Genomic DNA, 17,359 nt, shown 5'->3' with positions numbered 1-17,359 from the left:
TGTATATATACTAATAGGGGGAAAGAAAGGAAATGATATCATATTTAATCTCTTTTTATCCAAAACATAATCAAAATTAATTAAAGTTTAAGCATTTACACGTCATTGTAGTTTTTTTCAATATGGTGTTTAAGTTAAACTCATCAGTAACATTTGATTCACTTGTTTACAACGACAAAAGAAGCCTCAAATGATAAGTTCATTTGTACGTAAAATCTAGAGGTTAATGTGTTGGAGTATCATTTGACCACCCAAATTCCGAGATTAATTAAGGGGTTAAACCATAATTACCAACACACACATATATATATATATATATATATATTAAAAGTCTAATTTTCATATATTTATTAACGAAAAATTAAAATATTTAAGTTGCATTTTAAAGGCTTTAAAAGTAGTTTATTTTAAATTTTAAAATAATAAAAAAATAAATTAAACATGAGCTTTTTTATTTCTAATTATTTTACAAGTTAAAATAAATTGTTTTTGAAGTTTTAAAATATTTCATAATTATTTTAATATTTTTTATTAAAAAATGGATAAAAACTCTTATAATAAATATAAAATATTAAACAACAAATTATAAATACAAAACTGTAACAAGAGCAAGTCTTGAGCTTACAATAGACAATAATAAAACTCCACATTTGTCCCTCTCTAAAAATCTGATATTTGGGCTTACAAAGTTTTGGCCCACAAAAGAGTAACCTTACGGGCTTCTCAGTAATTTTGGACCCGATTCATACCCGTGTTTTTCTAGAACTCCAAAACTACGTCGTTCCCCTTTGTGTCCCAGTTCATGTGGTCCACTAGGAAGCTTCCTTATAGTTAATTAGTTAAGTTGTACTCCTGTCTTTCTCTGTCCTCTCTCTCTCTGCCTCTCCAAATTTCTCGATCGATCGGATTCCCCGATCTAATTTTCAACTCCCTGCAAATTAGTGTTCGGAAAAGATGTCAACTCCATTCAGCGGCGATGAAACTGCTCCCTTCTTCGGCTTCCTCGGCGCCGCTGCTGCACTCGTTTTCTCATGTGAGTAACCTAACCCTAAATTAGACCTTTTTCATCCCCTAATTTTTATTTGTTTTTTTAGAAAATGGATATCATTGATCAGGGTTTAGAATCTTGTTTTTTCAGTGTTAATATAGAGATTACCATTTGTAAGATTTGCAAGAATTAAGGATTGAATTTGTTTTTCAGGCATGGGTGCCGCGTATGGAACGGCGAAGAGTGGCGTAGGGGTGGCGTCGATGGGTGTGATGAGGCCAGAGCTTGTAATGAAATCGATCGTGCCCGTTGTTATGGCGGGAGTTTTGGGTATTTACGGTTTGATTATTGCGGTTATAATCAGTACTGGTATTAACCCTAAGGCCAAGTCCTATTACCTTTTTGATGGATATGCTCACTTGTCCTCGGGTCTTGCTTGTGGCCTTGCGGGTCTTTCTGCCGGTATGGCTATTGGTATTGTTGGCGATGCTGGTGTGAGGTATTCACTCTCTATCTTCATTGATGGTGGAATTATTGATATCTATTATGAAATTAAATGTTCATTTTTCTAATAAGACCTTCAATGATAATGCAAGTTAGATAAAGATTTCGATGTACATTATGTGGTAGTAGGCTTTGGGTGATTATTCTCAGCTCAATTTGTTATCACTGAATTTGGGATCTTTAATAGGACTGTGATTACATTATGCTGTTATCGGGGCAAGCTTATTAAGAGTAACCTTACCAATCGAGGCATGATATTTTTGGAGGAAAAAATGTTCTTAGATGTGAAATTGTTTACTTGAGTATCATAATAGACCAGGAAGGAGGGTGTTATTCCGGCTCATGAAGAAAGAAAGCAGCCTTTCTTCTACTTCTGCTATATCTGTTTCTTTGTGGAGGACCATTGTCTAATTTTTCTGTTTATATTTGGGAAATTTAGTTTATTCTGTGACTCCAACATTTGAAGGTTTCTCAAAGGTATTCCTTTGGGGAATATGCTGCCGAAGTTGTAAATTAGACATGTGATATTGGTTTTATTGATTTCTTGTTTATGCATTTCATGTATTCATGTGTCATCACCTAGTTTCTGTCCCAGTTATTGGTTTTTCAAAAATTATTTTTACTTCTACCATTTCTTATTTATGCATTTCTTGTAGCATGCTGAAACTTCTTTTTTCACTTGCAGAGCTAATGCACAGCAGCCTAAGCTTTTTGTTGGAATGATTTTGATTCTCATCTTTGCTGAGGCATTGGCTTTGTATGGCCTCATTGTGGGCATCATCCTTTCTTCTCGGGCTGGTCAATCCAGAGCAGAATAAGGTGCAGGATTCTGATCTATGGGCTGTTGGAACACTTTTGTATTCTGGTTGGTGATGCTCTTGTAGAGCAGGAGATGTTAAATTAAATTGTTTGTAATTTAGATGGTTACCCTACTTGTGGTTGGGTGGTTCTTGCTGATATTCTGATTAGGATCAAGTTTTTTCTCCCTCCTTGAAATAAATTTGTTGAAGCTGTTTCTTTCTATATTGTGCTATTTTACATGTAGGTTCCAACTAATGTGAAAGATGGTATTACCATCACCAATTTGAACCCTAAGATACCCTCTCTCTCTCTCTCTCTCTCTCTATGTATATGTATGTTTTTATGTGGCTGAATTCCATATTATCACTTGAAACCATTTTTCTATTTTAGTCACTTGATAATTCTTTAATCAATACTTATGTTAACTATGATGTCATAATTCATGGAATACTACTTGAAAAAGGATCCAAGTAGGCAGCAACCAAATCCCCGATATGAGCTTCAAAATTTGATGTAGATTTTGGTTGTTAAAGATTTGCAAAAGAGGTAGATAAACTTTGTTTTGAGTGAGCTCGTATACACTTGCGCAAACACAAAAAGGTAGGGCTTGTAGTGCCGCATTGCCAAGGAAGTTTTTACATAAAAATTGTTTTTGCCAGATAATATATGTTGTGAGGGGAGGGGTACGTCGGAAGAGTTTTGATATCATAGTCATTGGTAATTGGATAAATAGGAGTTCGTCAACAAAATTTTTTAAACTGAAAATTTTCCCGATCTATTACTCAAAAAATGTGACATGTATTTTGTTATACAAAGCAAATTCTCCTATAGACTATTCAATTTCATGCAAGGATGTTCACAAATGTCAATATGCTTTGAGTCACTAGTTTAGTATTTTGTTCTAGAGTACTTTGGTTTGTTTTGTCCTGTCTAAATATAACGAAGGGGAGGAACTTTTTTATCTTTAGTGAAAATTTTATTTCTATTATGAATTCATTCACTAAATAAATGGTTAAATGATTTTTCTAATGTTGAGAAGGTCAAGCTATCTTACACGTTGAGTTGAATTGATATTACCATTATACCTCAAACCCTTATATAAGGGGTTAAATACATTATTATTTTCGTGCTACTTAAAAATGTTTAAATAATATTTTATAGTTTACTTTTTAAAAATTAGTTCTTATATGTTTAAAAATCATTGAAATAAACTTTTTATCATTAAAAGTTATTTACACCTTAATCCAATCAGACATGTACTATGATTGCAAACTCACAAATCTCATATTATCTTTTTGATTTGTTGATATAAATGATAGTGAATATGTGAAACATTAGTGAGATAGTTAGGGGAGCGAGTATTACCATGGTTGAAGACAACGTTGATGATAGAAAGGACAATGTGAAGGTCGTGTACGGTGGAAATGTTGTGAACAGTGACGGAGACAACTTGACCACTCTTGATGCTGAGCCATGAGAGAGAAGAGGCGAGCTAAAGACACAGACTTGCAATCAATTTAGAAGGAATTATTATAGAAAATTAAGAGGCAATCTCCGTAAACAGTTGTTATGCCTAAGTAGCATAGGGCTGTTAAAGGTGAAGAGTTTACAAGATTGGAGTCGAAATCATCCATGATAATTTTATAAATCATTTGCTTATGATCTTATTGTTGTTATTTAAAATGTTTGATTGTAAAATTGAAACGAGATAAATTAAGATAAAATTCACAAAATTTCTAAATTTGCATATGAGTATTTATGTCTTGTAATTACTAAAAAAATTAAGCATTTATGTGAGTACTAAAAATAAACATCATTGAGTCTCTCTTTCTCTATAAGGTTTCACTCTCTACATTTTTTTTGAAACAACTCTCTCTCATTTATATTTATAAGTGAAGATTATCATATTAGACGGATGCAAAAAATTTAATGGTATCATCACGTCATAATACACATTTGACTGAATTGACATCGTTAAAAATTTTTAATGATGAATAGTTTATTTAAATCATTTTTTAAAAGTATAAGAGATTTAAACTATGTACATGTATTGTCAAGTTTTTACTTGAACAACTTCTTTATGTTTGTTTGATAAGAATTTCCTATTATGAACGAGCGATACATGTCATAGTATAAACTTCTTTTGTTTTTATTAACTGGCTTCAATCCAAATAGTAGGACCGGATCTCTTCACAAAGAGAATCTGGATTCAAACATTTGCAGTATACCTATTTTTACTTCTATCAATGAATCCTAGCATGAGAACAAGAGTTGGTAGGTTTATACTCCTAGGAGCCATGTATAGACGTACATAGGTGAAGACATAACTGTTAAGAATTAATTTACAAATTAGAATATAATTGATTAGTTTGTTAGTAGTTTAACTTTATAAATTAAAGTATCTATATATCATTTAGTTTAGTAGTAGTTATAAGTCATAAATTAGATTTATTATGTTTGTTGGTAGTTACAATTAATTTTAGTAGCTGTAATAATATTTATAAATAGTCATGTACTTGAAACTTTTTTGTAAGAACCACAATATGAAAACTTTAGTCTTCTTATTAGTCTCTCTAGCATCTTCCTTCTATCTCCAACAAAGTGGTATTAGAGCTTGGTTTCTTATTAAAATTCTAGAGATGACTAATAATAATCTATTTTCTTTTCATTTTCCTCGTCTTACAAAAAAAAAAAACTATAAAAGTTAGTATTTTCGTATGAAAGTCATACTTGGCTCACAAGATGTGTGAGATATTGTAGAAAAATACTTTACTTCACCCAAAGATGAAGGATCCTTAACTCAGAATGAGAAGGATGTTTTTGCAAGAACAAAGAAGAATGATCAACTAACTTTTGCACTCATCCATCAAGGTTTGGATGAATTTATGTTTTTAAAGGTGGTCGATGCTACCAACACAAAGCAAGCTTGGGAGATTTTAAAAAATACCCTCTAAGGAGTTGACAAGGTGAAGAAGATATGACTCTAAACTTTACGAGGTGAGTTCGAGGCTTTGTAAATGAAGGATGTTGAGTCCATTTAAGATTTTTGCTCAAGGGTAAAGTCTTCATATGGTGAAATGATAGAAGATGTTCGTGTGGTACAAAAAATTCGTCAATCGTTGCCACCAAAATTCGACTATGTGGTTTGTGCCATTGAAAAATCAAAAGATCAAGGCACTTTGACATTTGAACAATTAGAGGAATCTCCACAAGTTTATGAAGAAAAAATAAAAAGAAGACAAGAAAAACATTTAGAATAAGTTCTCAAATCTAAGGCATCTTTGAATGATGGTGGAAAGCAAAGAGGTCGAGGAAGAGGTAGAGAACATGGTCGTGGTCGTGATCAAGCATTTAAAAGAAATAAAACTCAAGATGATGCTGATAATGAAGACAAAGGTCAACCATCAAATAGAGGCCATGGAAAAGGAAGAAGAAAAGGAAGAGTTAACTATAGAAATTCCAACAAATCAAATATTGAATGTTACAATTATCACAAATATGAACATTATCCTTGAGAATTTCGTAACACTTTAAACAAGAAGGAAGAACAAACCAACTTTTTCAATGATAAATAAGATGAGGAAGAAACAACTTTGTTGCTAGCATATAAAGAGGGAGATAGTCATGATACCCATAATTCATGATACTTGGATAATGGAGCAAACAATCACATGTGAGGCAGTACAGAAAAAAATTGTGGAGCTTGATGAGAAGATTAATGGTAATGTTTCTTTTAGGAACACTTCAAAGTTCAAATTCTAGGGAAATGTACAATTCTAATCTCTTCAAAAAATAGTGAACATATACTTATTACTAATATTTATTATGTGTCAAAGTTAAGAAGTATTATTTTAAGTTTGTACCAACTTCTTAAAAATGGATATGAAATTCACGTGGAAGATTATTGTCTTTGGCTTAGAGATCAAAGTGCTAATTTGATTGCTAAGGTGCATATGTCAAAGAATAGAATGTTTATCTTGAATACCAAAACTATTGAAGTAAGATGTTTGAAGGCTAGTGTGGAAGATGAAGCATGGTGTTGACATACGAGATTTGGCCATTTGAACTTTGGAGCACTCAAGGCGATGGGAGAAGAAAAAATGGTGAAAGGGATGCCATTAATCAACCATCGTAATCAATTATGTGAAACATATCTACTTGAAAAGTATTCAAGAAGGAGTTTTCTAACAAAAGCTATTACAAGAGCAACTAAACTACTTTAATTTGTGCATGCCGATGTGTGTGGCCAATCAATCCACTCTCATTAGGTAAAAATAAATATTTTCTACTATTTATTGATGATTTTAGTAAGAAAATTTGGGTATATTTTTTAAAGCAAAAATTAAATATTTTTGCTACTTTTAAAATTTTCGAAACTCTTGTAGGAAAAATTTGTAGTTGTGAAATAAAGTCTTTGAAAACAAATAGAGGAGGTGAATTTACTTCCAAAGAATTTTATGATTTCTACGAATTTAATGGAATTCGTCGCATTTTAATGATTTCAAGATCACCACAATAAAATAGAGTTGTAGAAATAAAGAATAGAACTATTCTTAATATGGCTAGAACCATGTTGAAAGTAAAAAAAACATGCCCAAGAAATTTTGAGCCTAAGTAATTTCTTGTGGAGTGTATTTATCTAATAAGTCTCAAACATCAAGTTTGAAAGACATGACTCTCCAAGAAGTATGGAGCGGAATGAAAGCTAATGTAAACCATTTGCAAGTTTTTGGAAGTATTGCATATGCTCATATTCCAGAACAAAAGAGATCTAAACTTGATGATCGAAGTATCAAACATATTTTCATTGGGTATGATGCAAACTCAAAATGCTATAAATTGTATAATCCAAGCAATGACAAGATCATGATAAGTAGAAATGTTGAATTTAATGAAAAAGCGAATTAGAATTGGGAGCATAAAGAAGAAAATGCTTATGATTTATTTCCATACTTTGAAGAGGAAGACTAAGAGGCCATGGTACCTTTGCAAGAGGCAACTCCACCTCATTCTCCAACTCATGTTGCATCACCCATTTCTGAAGAAAGTTCAAATGAAAGGCCACAAAAGTTGAAGAGCATTCAAGATCTTTATGATGAAACTGAGGAGATCACTAATTTTGATATAAATGATTTGTTTTGTTATTTTCTTGATAGTGAACCGATGAATTTTGATGAAGCCATCAAAGATGCAAGATGAAGATAAGCCATGCAGGAAGAGATCAAATCCATAGAAAATAACAACACGTAAGAGCTATCCACTATTTCTAAGGGACATAAAGCTATTGGTGTTAAATGAGTCTATAAAGCTACAAAAGATTTTCAAGAAAATGTGAAAATATATAATACAAGACTTGTGGCTAAAGGATACAAGCAAAAACATGGGATTGATTATGATGAGGTTTTTGTACTAGTTACTCGCATTGAGACATTCGCTTGCTCTGAGCTATTTTAGCTTAAATGAAGTGAAATTTTTTTTAACTTAATGTAAAATCGTCATTTCTCAATGGTTATCTTAATGAAGAGATTTATGTAAAATAACCATTGAGTTTTATGGTTGAAGGGCATGAAGATAAAATGTTGAAATTAAAGAAAGTTTTGTATGGGCTGAAGCAAGCGTCAAGAGCATAGAATAGCCGTGTAAACAAGTATTTTAAAGATAATGGATTTATTCGTTGCCTTCATAAATATGTTATTTATGTCAAGTATCATTCTAATGGTGATATTCTATTTATGTGTCTATATGTGGATGATCTCATATTCACGAGTAACAATCTAAATTTGTTTTAAGAACTCAAGAAAAACATGTTACTTGAATTTGAAATGACTGATATTGGGCTCATGTCTCATTATTTGGGCCTTGAGGTGAAGTAAATGAAATATAGTCTTTTTATTTCTCAATAAGGCTACAAGAAAAGTCTTAGAGAAATTCAAAATGCTTAATTGCAATCTTGTGAACATGCCTATGGAATGTAGAGTCGAGTTATCAAAGTTTGATAATGGAAAAAAAATAGATTCGACTCTTTTTAAAAATTTTACGGGAAGTTTAAGATATTTGACATTTACAAGGTCTGATATTCTTTTTGCAGTTAGACCAATAAATTATTTTATGGAAGCTCCTATCACCTCCCACATAAATGATGATAAAAGAGTTATAGGTTACCTTAAAAGTACTATTAATTTTGGGTTATTTTATTTATCTTCTGATGATTTTAAGCTTGTGAAATTTTGTGATAGTAATTTCATTGAAGATATTGATGATAGAAAAAATACAACTGGTTTTGTATTCTTTATAGGTGATTGTGCAATTACATGGAGTTCTAAAAAGTAAGTCATTGTTACACTATCAACTTGGGAGTCTGATTATGTGGCACCAACCTCTTGTACTTGTCATGCTATATGGTTTAGAAGATTATTGAATGGACTTCATTTAATACAGAACGAAACCATTAAAACTTTTATTAACAATAAGTCTGCACAAGCACTTGCTAAAAACCCAATATTTCATGAATGAAGCAAATATAGAGATACAAAATATCATTTTATTAGAGATTGCATTGCTAAAAAGAAATTAGAGCTCAAGCATGTAAAGACTGAAGATAAAGTGACAGATATTTTCACCAAACCGCTTAAGTTTGTCTTTCAAATGTTACGCGCTAATATTGGATTGAAAAAGAAATTTACAAATAAAAGGAGAGTGTTAAGAATTAATTTACAAATTAGAACATAATTAATTAATTTATTTATAGTTAAACTTTATAAATTAGAGTCTTTATATATCATTTAATTTGATAGTAGTTATAATTCATAAATTAAATTTATTATGTTTTTTGGTGATTACAATTAATTCTAATAGTTATAATAATATCTATAAATAAATAAACTTTTTTTCAAGAACTATATTAGAAAATTTTGAGTCTTCTCATTAGTTTCTCTGTAACCTCTTCTTTCTATCTCCAACAATACCTGTAAACCTTACCCTAAACCACCCCAACTCACTTTTGCTTTATTATATAATTTTTTTAGGTTCTTTCTGGTTGAGATGCCAAACATTTATGGAATTAAAAATCTCTCTGTCTATATATATATATATACGGTGTAAAGAAGTTAGGATTGAATATTATAGGCTCGTGCCTTTTAAAGGTCTTAAAAAGAAGATAAAGGATTCGATTTGATATGTAGTTAGTCCCTACATCCCCAGTTATCACATCAAGAGGCAAAAGTTGGATTGGGTTGAACTCCACTACCCATTATATAAAAAGCCTCTGCTACTACCTCTTGCTTATTGGACTTTCAGCTTGCAAAAACTTCAGCTATATATACAGATAATATACATATATATTTTACTGTCTATATATATGTATAGGCCCATGTTAATCTTTTGTCCCCTTTCACTTGTAATTTTTATAATAAATGTCTTACAAACAATCTGAATTATATGTATAGTAGATACGTAATATATGTATATTATATGTCAAAGTCAATTTTTTACACCGAAAAGAAAAAGAAAGCTGGCTGGTGGTCCTCCATCGAGCTTGGACACTAGCAAATTAGCCTTTTGCAATATCTGATTGACATGCTTTGGCATTGTGCAATGAAATAAAGTTGGGGGAGATTATGAAAGAGCAAAAGTGAACCAAAGTACAGAGGCCAAAAAAGTTTGATCGACCTCTTTTTGGGTAATGCATGTTCAATGAAGTTAACAATATATACATACATGTAGAGATACATATATACATATATATGAAAAGGGTCGTCGAGTAAGATGCAGATAAGGCGGGCATATTTTTGTTTTTGAGCCTTTGACATTTCATAAACTTTACCAGAGCCAAAAATTGATTGTTAGCGATAGTCTTTTTTTATCCATGGTAGCTTTTTCCAAACCAGTTTCAAGTAGGAGCTCAGTCATATTCATCATTTATTGGATTGACAATGTTTCAGTGTCCATTCTTAATATGTATATACATAAAACATACACAGATATATACACACAGACATATAATCAATTATTTTTGGGCAGAATATGATGTCTTGTTTTGTTGCCCACTGCATAGAATACACGAACCAAACAAATTAATAACGATAACAATTATTATTAAAAACATCGGAGAGAAGAATTATATTAAAAAAAAAAAACTCGTTGAGAATTAAAATAAAAAGGAGGGAAAGAGTATTTCTACTACTCACAAAACTGTGAATTGTAAATCAGATGCAATGCAATCAATTTTAACAGACATATCTGACCCACCAAATAATGTTCAAAACTAATTTGAAAATTGCCAGCCATCTGATCTCCCTCTTGCTTTTTCGATTCATTCATCCACTGGGATCTAAATTTGTGTCTTCGATAAAAATCATTAAGGGCGACAGAGGATCCACGTGGCATCACGCCAGACCGGAATCACCTTCGATCTGTACCTCATTGTGTAACCCTAAAAAATCAGATGCTGCCGGGGATTCTCTCTCTCTCATTTTTTTTTTTTTTTTTAAACTCTTTGCCAGGGTGTGTACCTCGGGGCCACAATATAACGGCTACATTTTTAACTTGCGGCCGAACTTCCCCACGTGATGAACCGAGTCTAAACCAATCAAATCTCTCGCATTTGGCGGGAACCGGGCCCCACATTTTACTGTCTGCTTCTCTTAACAGTGCCCGTCCATCTCGTGTTGACTGAAATAGGTCTGACTTTTCGTCATTCCCCGTGGACCCCACGGTATTCATATTTAAAAAAATCAAACACAAGAGAGCAAGGGCAAAAATGTAAAACTACCCGGATCCCATAAGCGAATACAAACAAACCCTACACAGCCTACTGTTACATTCTGCAAAAAAAAAAAATGGTTAACAAAGTTTTAAGTTTCCGGTTGTTATGCCGGCGACGGCTGTGAGGTGGGATCGGCGGAAGACGGAACATCGGGACCAACACGACAACCTTCAAGCATGAAGACAATATCAGACATTGTGGGTCGGTCAAGCGGGTCCGGTGCGGTGCAGAGTAACCCGACTTTCACTCCCAGCAAGAACTCTTCCCATTCTGATGATTCAGGGTCTAGCTCGAGCAATCCCGGTTCTAACAATTCTGTAATTTGACCCTTTTGTAATTGCTTCTTCACCCACTTCACTATGTCTTCGTCTTGGTTGAACATTACTGGTCTTTTCCCTGTGAGCAGCTCGAGCAAGACAATGCCGAAACTGTATACATCCGATTCTTTTGTGGCCTCTCCAGTAAGTACAGTTTCAGGGGAAACATAGCCCAAAGTGCCAACTGAAGTTGAAGTTGAGGCAGCGGCCTCCGCCGATGTCGCCGACGTGAGCCTATCAAGTCCGAAATCCGATAAATGGGCTTCAAAATCGGCGTCGAATAGGACATTTTGAGGCTTCACATCGCCGTGGACCATGTTGGATGTGTGGAGGAAAGCCAGCCCTCGGGCAATGCCGAGAGCTATGAGGTGGCGCATTGGCCAATTCAGGACATGGCCGTCTTGGTGGGATGCTTCTTGGAGCAGAGTTGCGAGGTTCCCATTGGGCATGTAGTCGTAGACAAGAAGCCGCAAATCAGGCGGCCCGGCGTAGTAGCCGCGGAGAACTGTCAAATTTCTGTGCCGGACTTTCCCTAGAAACTCGGCTTCTTTTTTGAACATGTTCTCGTCCAGTGATCCATCGGGAAGACGGCGGATTGATAACACCATTCCATCGTTGTAACAAGCTTTGAAGACCAATCCATAACGGCTTCTGCTCAGCACATTTTCTTCGTCAAATTGTCTGGTTGCTTCAGTGGTTTCTGCTACTGTGATCTTGTTATTGAACATGACAAGTTTTGGCCCGCCACTGTCGGTGCTTCCTCGTCCTCCGCTGGCCCCTGAACTCGCCCTCGCCGGGCTTCGTTTCTTCTCCCCAGCTGCTCTCTCTATCAGTCTCTTGCGCCATCTCAAGAGGCTGAAAATATAGAAGCAACAGCATAATGCCAAGAGACAAGCACCACTAACAGCAACAACTATCAGCAGAATCAACCTCTTCTTCGTCTTCTTGTTCTCAACATCCTCGCACTTCGACTCCAATGGCTTCCCGCACAAGTCTTTATTGCCTGCAAAAAGTGATGGGTTGTTAAATCTAGAACCGAGCAGGACTGGTATTTCTCCTTCAAGATCATTGCTTGAAACATTCAAGTACAGCAAGCTTGGAATAACAGTGAGATTAGCCGGAATCGAGCCAGTCAAGTTGTTAGCAGAGAGATCCAGCACTGTCAGGTTTGACAAATTCGATAATGAATATGGGATTCCTCCTGAAAGATGATTATCATCCAATAACAGTGATTTTAAAGATGAGCTTCTGGAGATTTCTTCTGGGATTTCACCCGTTAAATTGTTGCCACCCAAATCAAGAACACTCAGACGGGAGAGGCGCGAGAGATCATCAGGAATCTCACCCGTTAAGTAATTTGATCGGAGCTCAAGAACTTCAAGATCAGAGCAATTTGCGAGCTGTGGTGGAATCAATCCAGAAATTTTATTGTCTGACAATGAGAGAACAGATAAGGAGTGAAGAAAACCAAATGTCTCAGGAATATGACCAGAGAATGAATTTGAACTTAGGTTCACATAGCGCAAGCTGACCAAGCTACTGAATCCTTCAGGCACGTCCCCAGACAAATTGTTCTCCTGCAAAGCAATCACTTGCAGATTCGGCAAACCAGAGATCTCAAACGGCAGCTCTCCGGAGAAGTTCTGCTTGCTTAAGTCCAGTGTTGTAAGCTTGAACAAATTGCCGAGACTTGCCGGAATCTTACCAAAAAACCCATTACCGCTCAGGTTCAAGATCATTATCCGACTCAAGCTCCCGATACTGGAAGGAATTTCACCAGAAAACTTGTTGCCACTGAGGTCTAATGTTGTCAAGTTGTTCAACGATGTTAGCCCCATTGGGAAGCTTCCACTCAAGTTGTTACGCCTCAAGTCCAAGAGCTCCAAACCTGACAGGTTTTGAAAACTCGCCGGAACTGAACCAGAGAAGAGATTGCTACCAAGAGATAAAACCCTTAAACCCTTCATCTCATCGAAGAAAACTGGAACATCCCCAGCGAAGCGGTTTCCTCCAAGATCAAGAACGTGCAAGGAGGTACATTGCTTAATCTCGACGGGGACGGTCCCAGTCAAAGAGTTGTTAGCCATTTTCAACTCCTCTAACCCCATCAAGTTTCCAATCTCCGCCGGAATCTCACCTGAAAACAAGTTATCCGAGACATCCAAATCCCTCAATGTTAAGATGCTGGTTAACCACGAAGGAAAGCTGCCTCGAATCCGGTTCTCGTGAAGATCCAATACCAGCAAAACGCTGTGACATTCCCCTGTTTCACGACCCACAACATTCGTGAATGAATTGGAACCCAACTGCACGATCTTTAGAGAAGGGGGGTAAGCCGATACGTTGCAGAACAGGGAAAACGGTACCGAACCAGAGAGATTATTCTTCGACAGTGAGACAACCTGAAGCTTAGGGAGCGAGCCAATGGCGGTTGGGAACACGCCGCCTAGCGAGTTCCCTTCCGCGCTCAATTGAACAAGAGAAGAACAATTGGCGATGGCTGAAGGTAAAGTCCCTTGTAGCATATTGTAATCGAGCCACAAGTACTGGAGATCCTGCAACCCGCCAAAACTTGCCGGAATCTCACCGGAGAACTGATTATAAGAAAGGTTGATAAGTTGAAGCTGGGACAAGTTGGCGATGCTTCTGGGCAGGGAACCAGAGAAAGTGTTCGATGACAGGTCCAGATACTTGAGGCTCGGAGGAAACTCGCCGGAGATCTCTCCAGAGAGGCTGTTCTGGGCAACATTGAAAACCTGGAGGTTGGTAAGATTGCCGATCTCCTGCGGGAGCTCGCCGGAGAGTGAGTTATACTGCAAAAAGACGGCGCGTAGGAGCGAGCATTGGGAAAGGGAAGAAGGAATAGTACCGTTGAGCGAGTTGGAGCGGAGGCTAAGCTTGCGCAACATGCGCAGATTAGCAAGTCGGTCAGTTAGCCGGCCGCCGAGTCGCAAACTAGGCAAACGGAGCTCCGTCACTCTGTCCTCGTTGCAAGCAATCCCACGCCAGTCACATGGAGCAGCCGGCGTTGATGGGTCCCAGCCGTTCAACGCCCCCGACGGATCGTACAGGTTCATCTTCAAAGACATCAGCGCATCAATCTCCGCTTCCGCCACGGCGGTCCTCCCGGCGGCACACGCCAAAAACGGTGCGCATAGCCCCAAAAAAAATATAAGAAAAAACAGAGAATCTTTCTCCCCCATGGACGACGACAAAACCCACAATGCAGTTTAAAAAAAGCACCGCCCAGTAAACGAAATGAAACATAAAAGCTCAGTTTCCGATTAAAGAGATCGGATGAAGCAGAGAAGGCATGAAAATGAGAGTGTTGGCAGGTGAAAATGCAGAAGAGGTGAAGGGAAGAGGTGTCGCCATATGTTGTTGCAGAGTGAATGAGTGTTGTCTGTATCTGAAGTCCCACAAAACAAAAAGCGACAGAGTGGGAAGGAGAGAGAAGGGTTTTGTTTCCTTTGGGTTGGGCTTCTCTCTAAACGCTTTGAAAGAGAACTTTTTGAAAGGGAGAATAATGGCGGAGGTTGGGGGAAGTCTTAAAGGGATTGTGGCTTTTTAAACCTCATATGATATGATATGGGTAGAATCATTGGAGCTTGTGCGAAGCTCTGAATATAATATATATATATATATATATACAGATATCTTGTTTTTTCTTTTTGTTTTTCGAAAAATTAAATTTATCTACTGGGTGCTACCACCAGCCACTGCCACCATTATTTTATTTTCTGGGTGTAGATAAAACTCGTTGCAGAGTTTTATTTGAAGCAACTTCAAATTGACGATAACCTTTTCTTCTTCGTTGGATTGAATCACAATAAATTTTTAATAAAAATCCGCAAATTATGTTAAATTTTAACTTTGTTAATTAAAAGATTCATTTCTTTTACATGATTCGGTTGAAGAAAATTAAAAATTTACATGAGGTTTCTGCTTGGGAGTATATCAACCTACGCTTAGCTAATGTCTCTACTTGTGTTTTGTCCTTTTTCCTTTCATTTGTGTATATATATATATATATATATATGATCCAGGCCAAAATCATGATGAAGAAAGCTCTTTTCATTTGCTTTTCCTGGAATTAATTTTTACTTTTTATTTATTTTTTATAATTACAATATATATATATTTACTTTTAAAAATATTTTTAGCATTTTTTTTTTCCTACTAATTAATTTAACAAATTAATTTTTGTTCTATTATGTTATATAGAGAAATTAGATTGACATTACTAAAGATGAAAAAGTATAATTCTTAAAAAATTTTATTAATTTTTGCATTTCGTCTGGTTTAAAAAATTACATTCTTATTTAATTTATAATTTTAATTAACACATTTGATTGAAATTAAATTAAAATTTTCAAAATTTTATCTCATTTTGTACTATATTTTTGCATTTATTTTATGAAACTGAAATTTAAATCAAATTAGAAACTAAAATTGAATCGATTATATATGTTTTCACAACTATTTTAATGCTAAATGTTTAACATTTTTATAATAATTGTTTTATTAACTAATAATTTAGTAATTACTATGTGATATTACCTAATTATTTGATTAGTGTATAAGTGTATGTATAGGAGGCATCATAATCATAATTTTTTTTCTTGTCTATTTGGTAATTCTTTTTGTCTTTTAGTTATTTTTGTTTCTTCTTTTTACTATCCGATTTGATTTTCTGAATCTGGAAACCACGTTCTGTTTCCTCTTTCGGTTTCTGTTTTTCTACAACTACGTGGAGTTCAATGGTCAAAATGCAAAGCCAAAGAATAAAGATTTAAAGAGAAAATGACTAAACACCGTGAAGCTTTCTATTATTATGAACTAGAAAAAAGACTGATAGTCATTGAGGGTTTCTCCTTGTGTGTCTATACATCATATGTATGTACGTATGTATGTATGTATGTATGTATGCATGCGTGGATGTACAGAGGGCCCAAATGGTGAAAAAAGTCAATAAATTGGACTTGTGGGGCCCCAAGAGTTGGTGGCTACACAGATTGAATTATGTTGAAGAGCCAATAATGGGAAACAAAAAAAAAAAAATTACAGTTTCAGTTTTTTAAAATTTTATGGTACCAATAATTTACTTTTAAATTACTTTATAAAAAATTCTTATTTTAAAGAACTATCTTATATTGTTTTTCAACTTTTAAATACAACATATGATTTTAATACTTACCTAAATTAATTTAAATAAACAATAAATGGGTATAAAATAATGTTGCCAAAAGTTTGAATTAACGTGTTAGCGGGAGTTTGTCTGAAGAAATAAACAAACAAAAAAAAAAAAAAGATTAATAGTAATATATATCAAGAGGCACTTGGTCTCGCCCACTTTTTTTTTTTTTTTTTTCTTCTTCTTTTGGATAAAAAGTTAAAACTAATTTTTAATATATTATAATTATTTCAATTCAAATAATTTTAAACATTTTCTAAAAACATAATATGTTTTGTAAAATTTAATTATTATAATTTGTATTAATATATTAATAATAATATAATGAAAAGGACAAAAAGTTGCTTTGCCAATTGCCGGAGGGAAATAATTGGCATGCATACATACATACATACATACGGCCCCTTGTAATAGCTTCCTGAATTGTTTATTACAAGGCATTGGACCCGCATGAGAGATGATAAAGTGAGCTCATATCATCTCCCAAATCCTGCCTATTCAATTAGGTATATATATATATATATATACTCAATTATATATTATGTTAGATTGTTATGTATGTATTATTTTGCTGATGAAATATATGTATTTTTTATTAAAAAATAAATAATCATAGTTAAATGATTACTAAATTAAACAAGTGCCAATATCTCTATGCAATTTAAATCGTGATTAATACAATCTCACTTCAAAAAATTTGAATCACACGAATCAATTTTTATTTATGATAAACTTAATTTAAATTACCAAAAAACTATTAGAAAAAGTACTCCCTCCAAATCAATATAATA

At 34.5% G+C, this 17,359-nt stretch overlaps 2 protein-coding genes across 3 annotated transcripts; one reads left to right on the top strand and one right to left on the bottom strand.

Moving 5' to 3' along the window:
- The first annotated feature begins 840 nt into the window (after positions 1 to 840).
- Positions 841 to 2,587, top strand: LOC110822421 (V-type proton ATPase 16 kDa proteolipid subunit). Its single transcript, XM_022052542.2, has 3 exons — positions 841 to 1,033; positions 1,202 to 1,487; positions 2,178 to 2,587. Exons 1-3 carry the CDS (start codon positions 955 to 957, stop codon positions 2,308 to 2,310), a joined length of 498 nt encoding a protein of 165 aa, XP_021908234.1. The 5' UTR covers positions 841 to 954; the 3' UTR covers positions 2,311 to 2,587.
- A 7,852-nt stretch (positions 2,588 to 10,439) lies between these two features.
- On the bottom strand, positions 10,440 to 14,975 carry LOC110822532 (uncharacterized). 2 transcript variants are annotated; one of them, XM_088217399.1, is made up of 2 exons: positions 14,244 to 14,378; positions 10,440 to 14,157 (listed from the first exon to the last, which is right to left on the bottom strand). In XM_088217399.1, exon 2 carries the CDS (start codon positions 13,897 to 13,899, stop codon positions 11,161 to 11,163), a length of 2,739 nt encoding a protein of 912 aa, XP_088073525.1. In that variant the 5' UTR covers positions 13,900 to 14,157; positions 14,244 to 14,378; the 3' UTR covers positions 10,440 to 11,160. The 2 variants fall into 2 exon arrangements, with proteins under 2 accessions (XP_088073525.1, XP_021908359.1); XM_022052667.2 differs by having other exon boundaries at positions 10,440 to 14,975.
- Between the last annotated feature and the right edge of the window lie 2,384 nt (positions 14,976 to 17,359).

The sequence above is a fragment of the Carica papaya genome, chromosome 4 (assembly GCF_054855325.1).
Source record: "Carica papaya isolate Zhongbai chromosome 4, ASM5485532v1, whole genome shotgun sequence".
NCBI lineage: Eukaryota > Viridiplantae > Streptophyta > Magnoliopsida > Brassicales > Caricaceae > Carica > Carica papaya.
Note: the sequence above shows the minus strand (reverse complement) of the source record. Positions and strands in the feature narration are given on the sequence as shown.

Excerpts from the sequence above, each read along its gene's own strand:
- LOC110822421 (XM_022052542.2), top strand. The coding sequence starts at position 955 with ATGTCAACTCCATTCAGCGGCGATGAAACTGCTCCCTTCTTCGGCTTC. Across the intron at positions 1,034-1,201 it reads TGCTGCACTCGTTTTCTCAT|GCATGGGTGCCGCGTATGGA; the intron begins GTGAGTAACCTA and ends TTTGTTTTTCAG. Across the intron at positions 1,488-2,177 it reads GTTGGCGATGCTGGTGTGAG|AGCTAATGCACAGCAGCCTA; the intron begins GTATTCACTCTC and ends TTTCACTTGCAG.
- LOC110822532 (XM_022052667.2), bottom strand. The coding sequence starts at position 14,577 with ATGGGGGAGAAAGATTCTCTGTTTTTTCTTATATTTTTTTTGGGGCTA.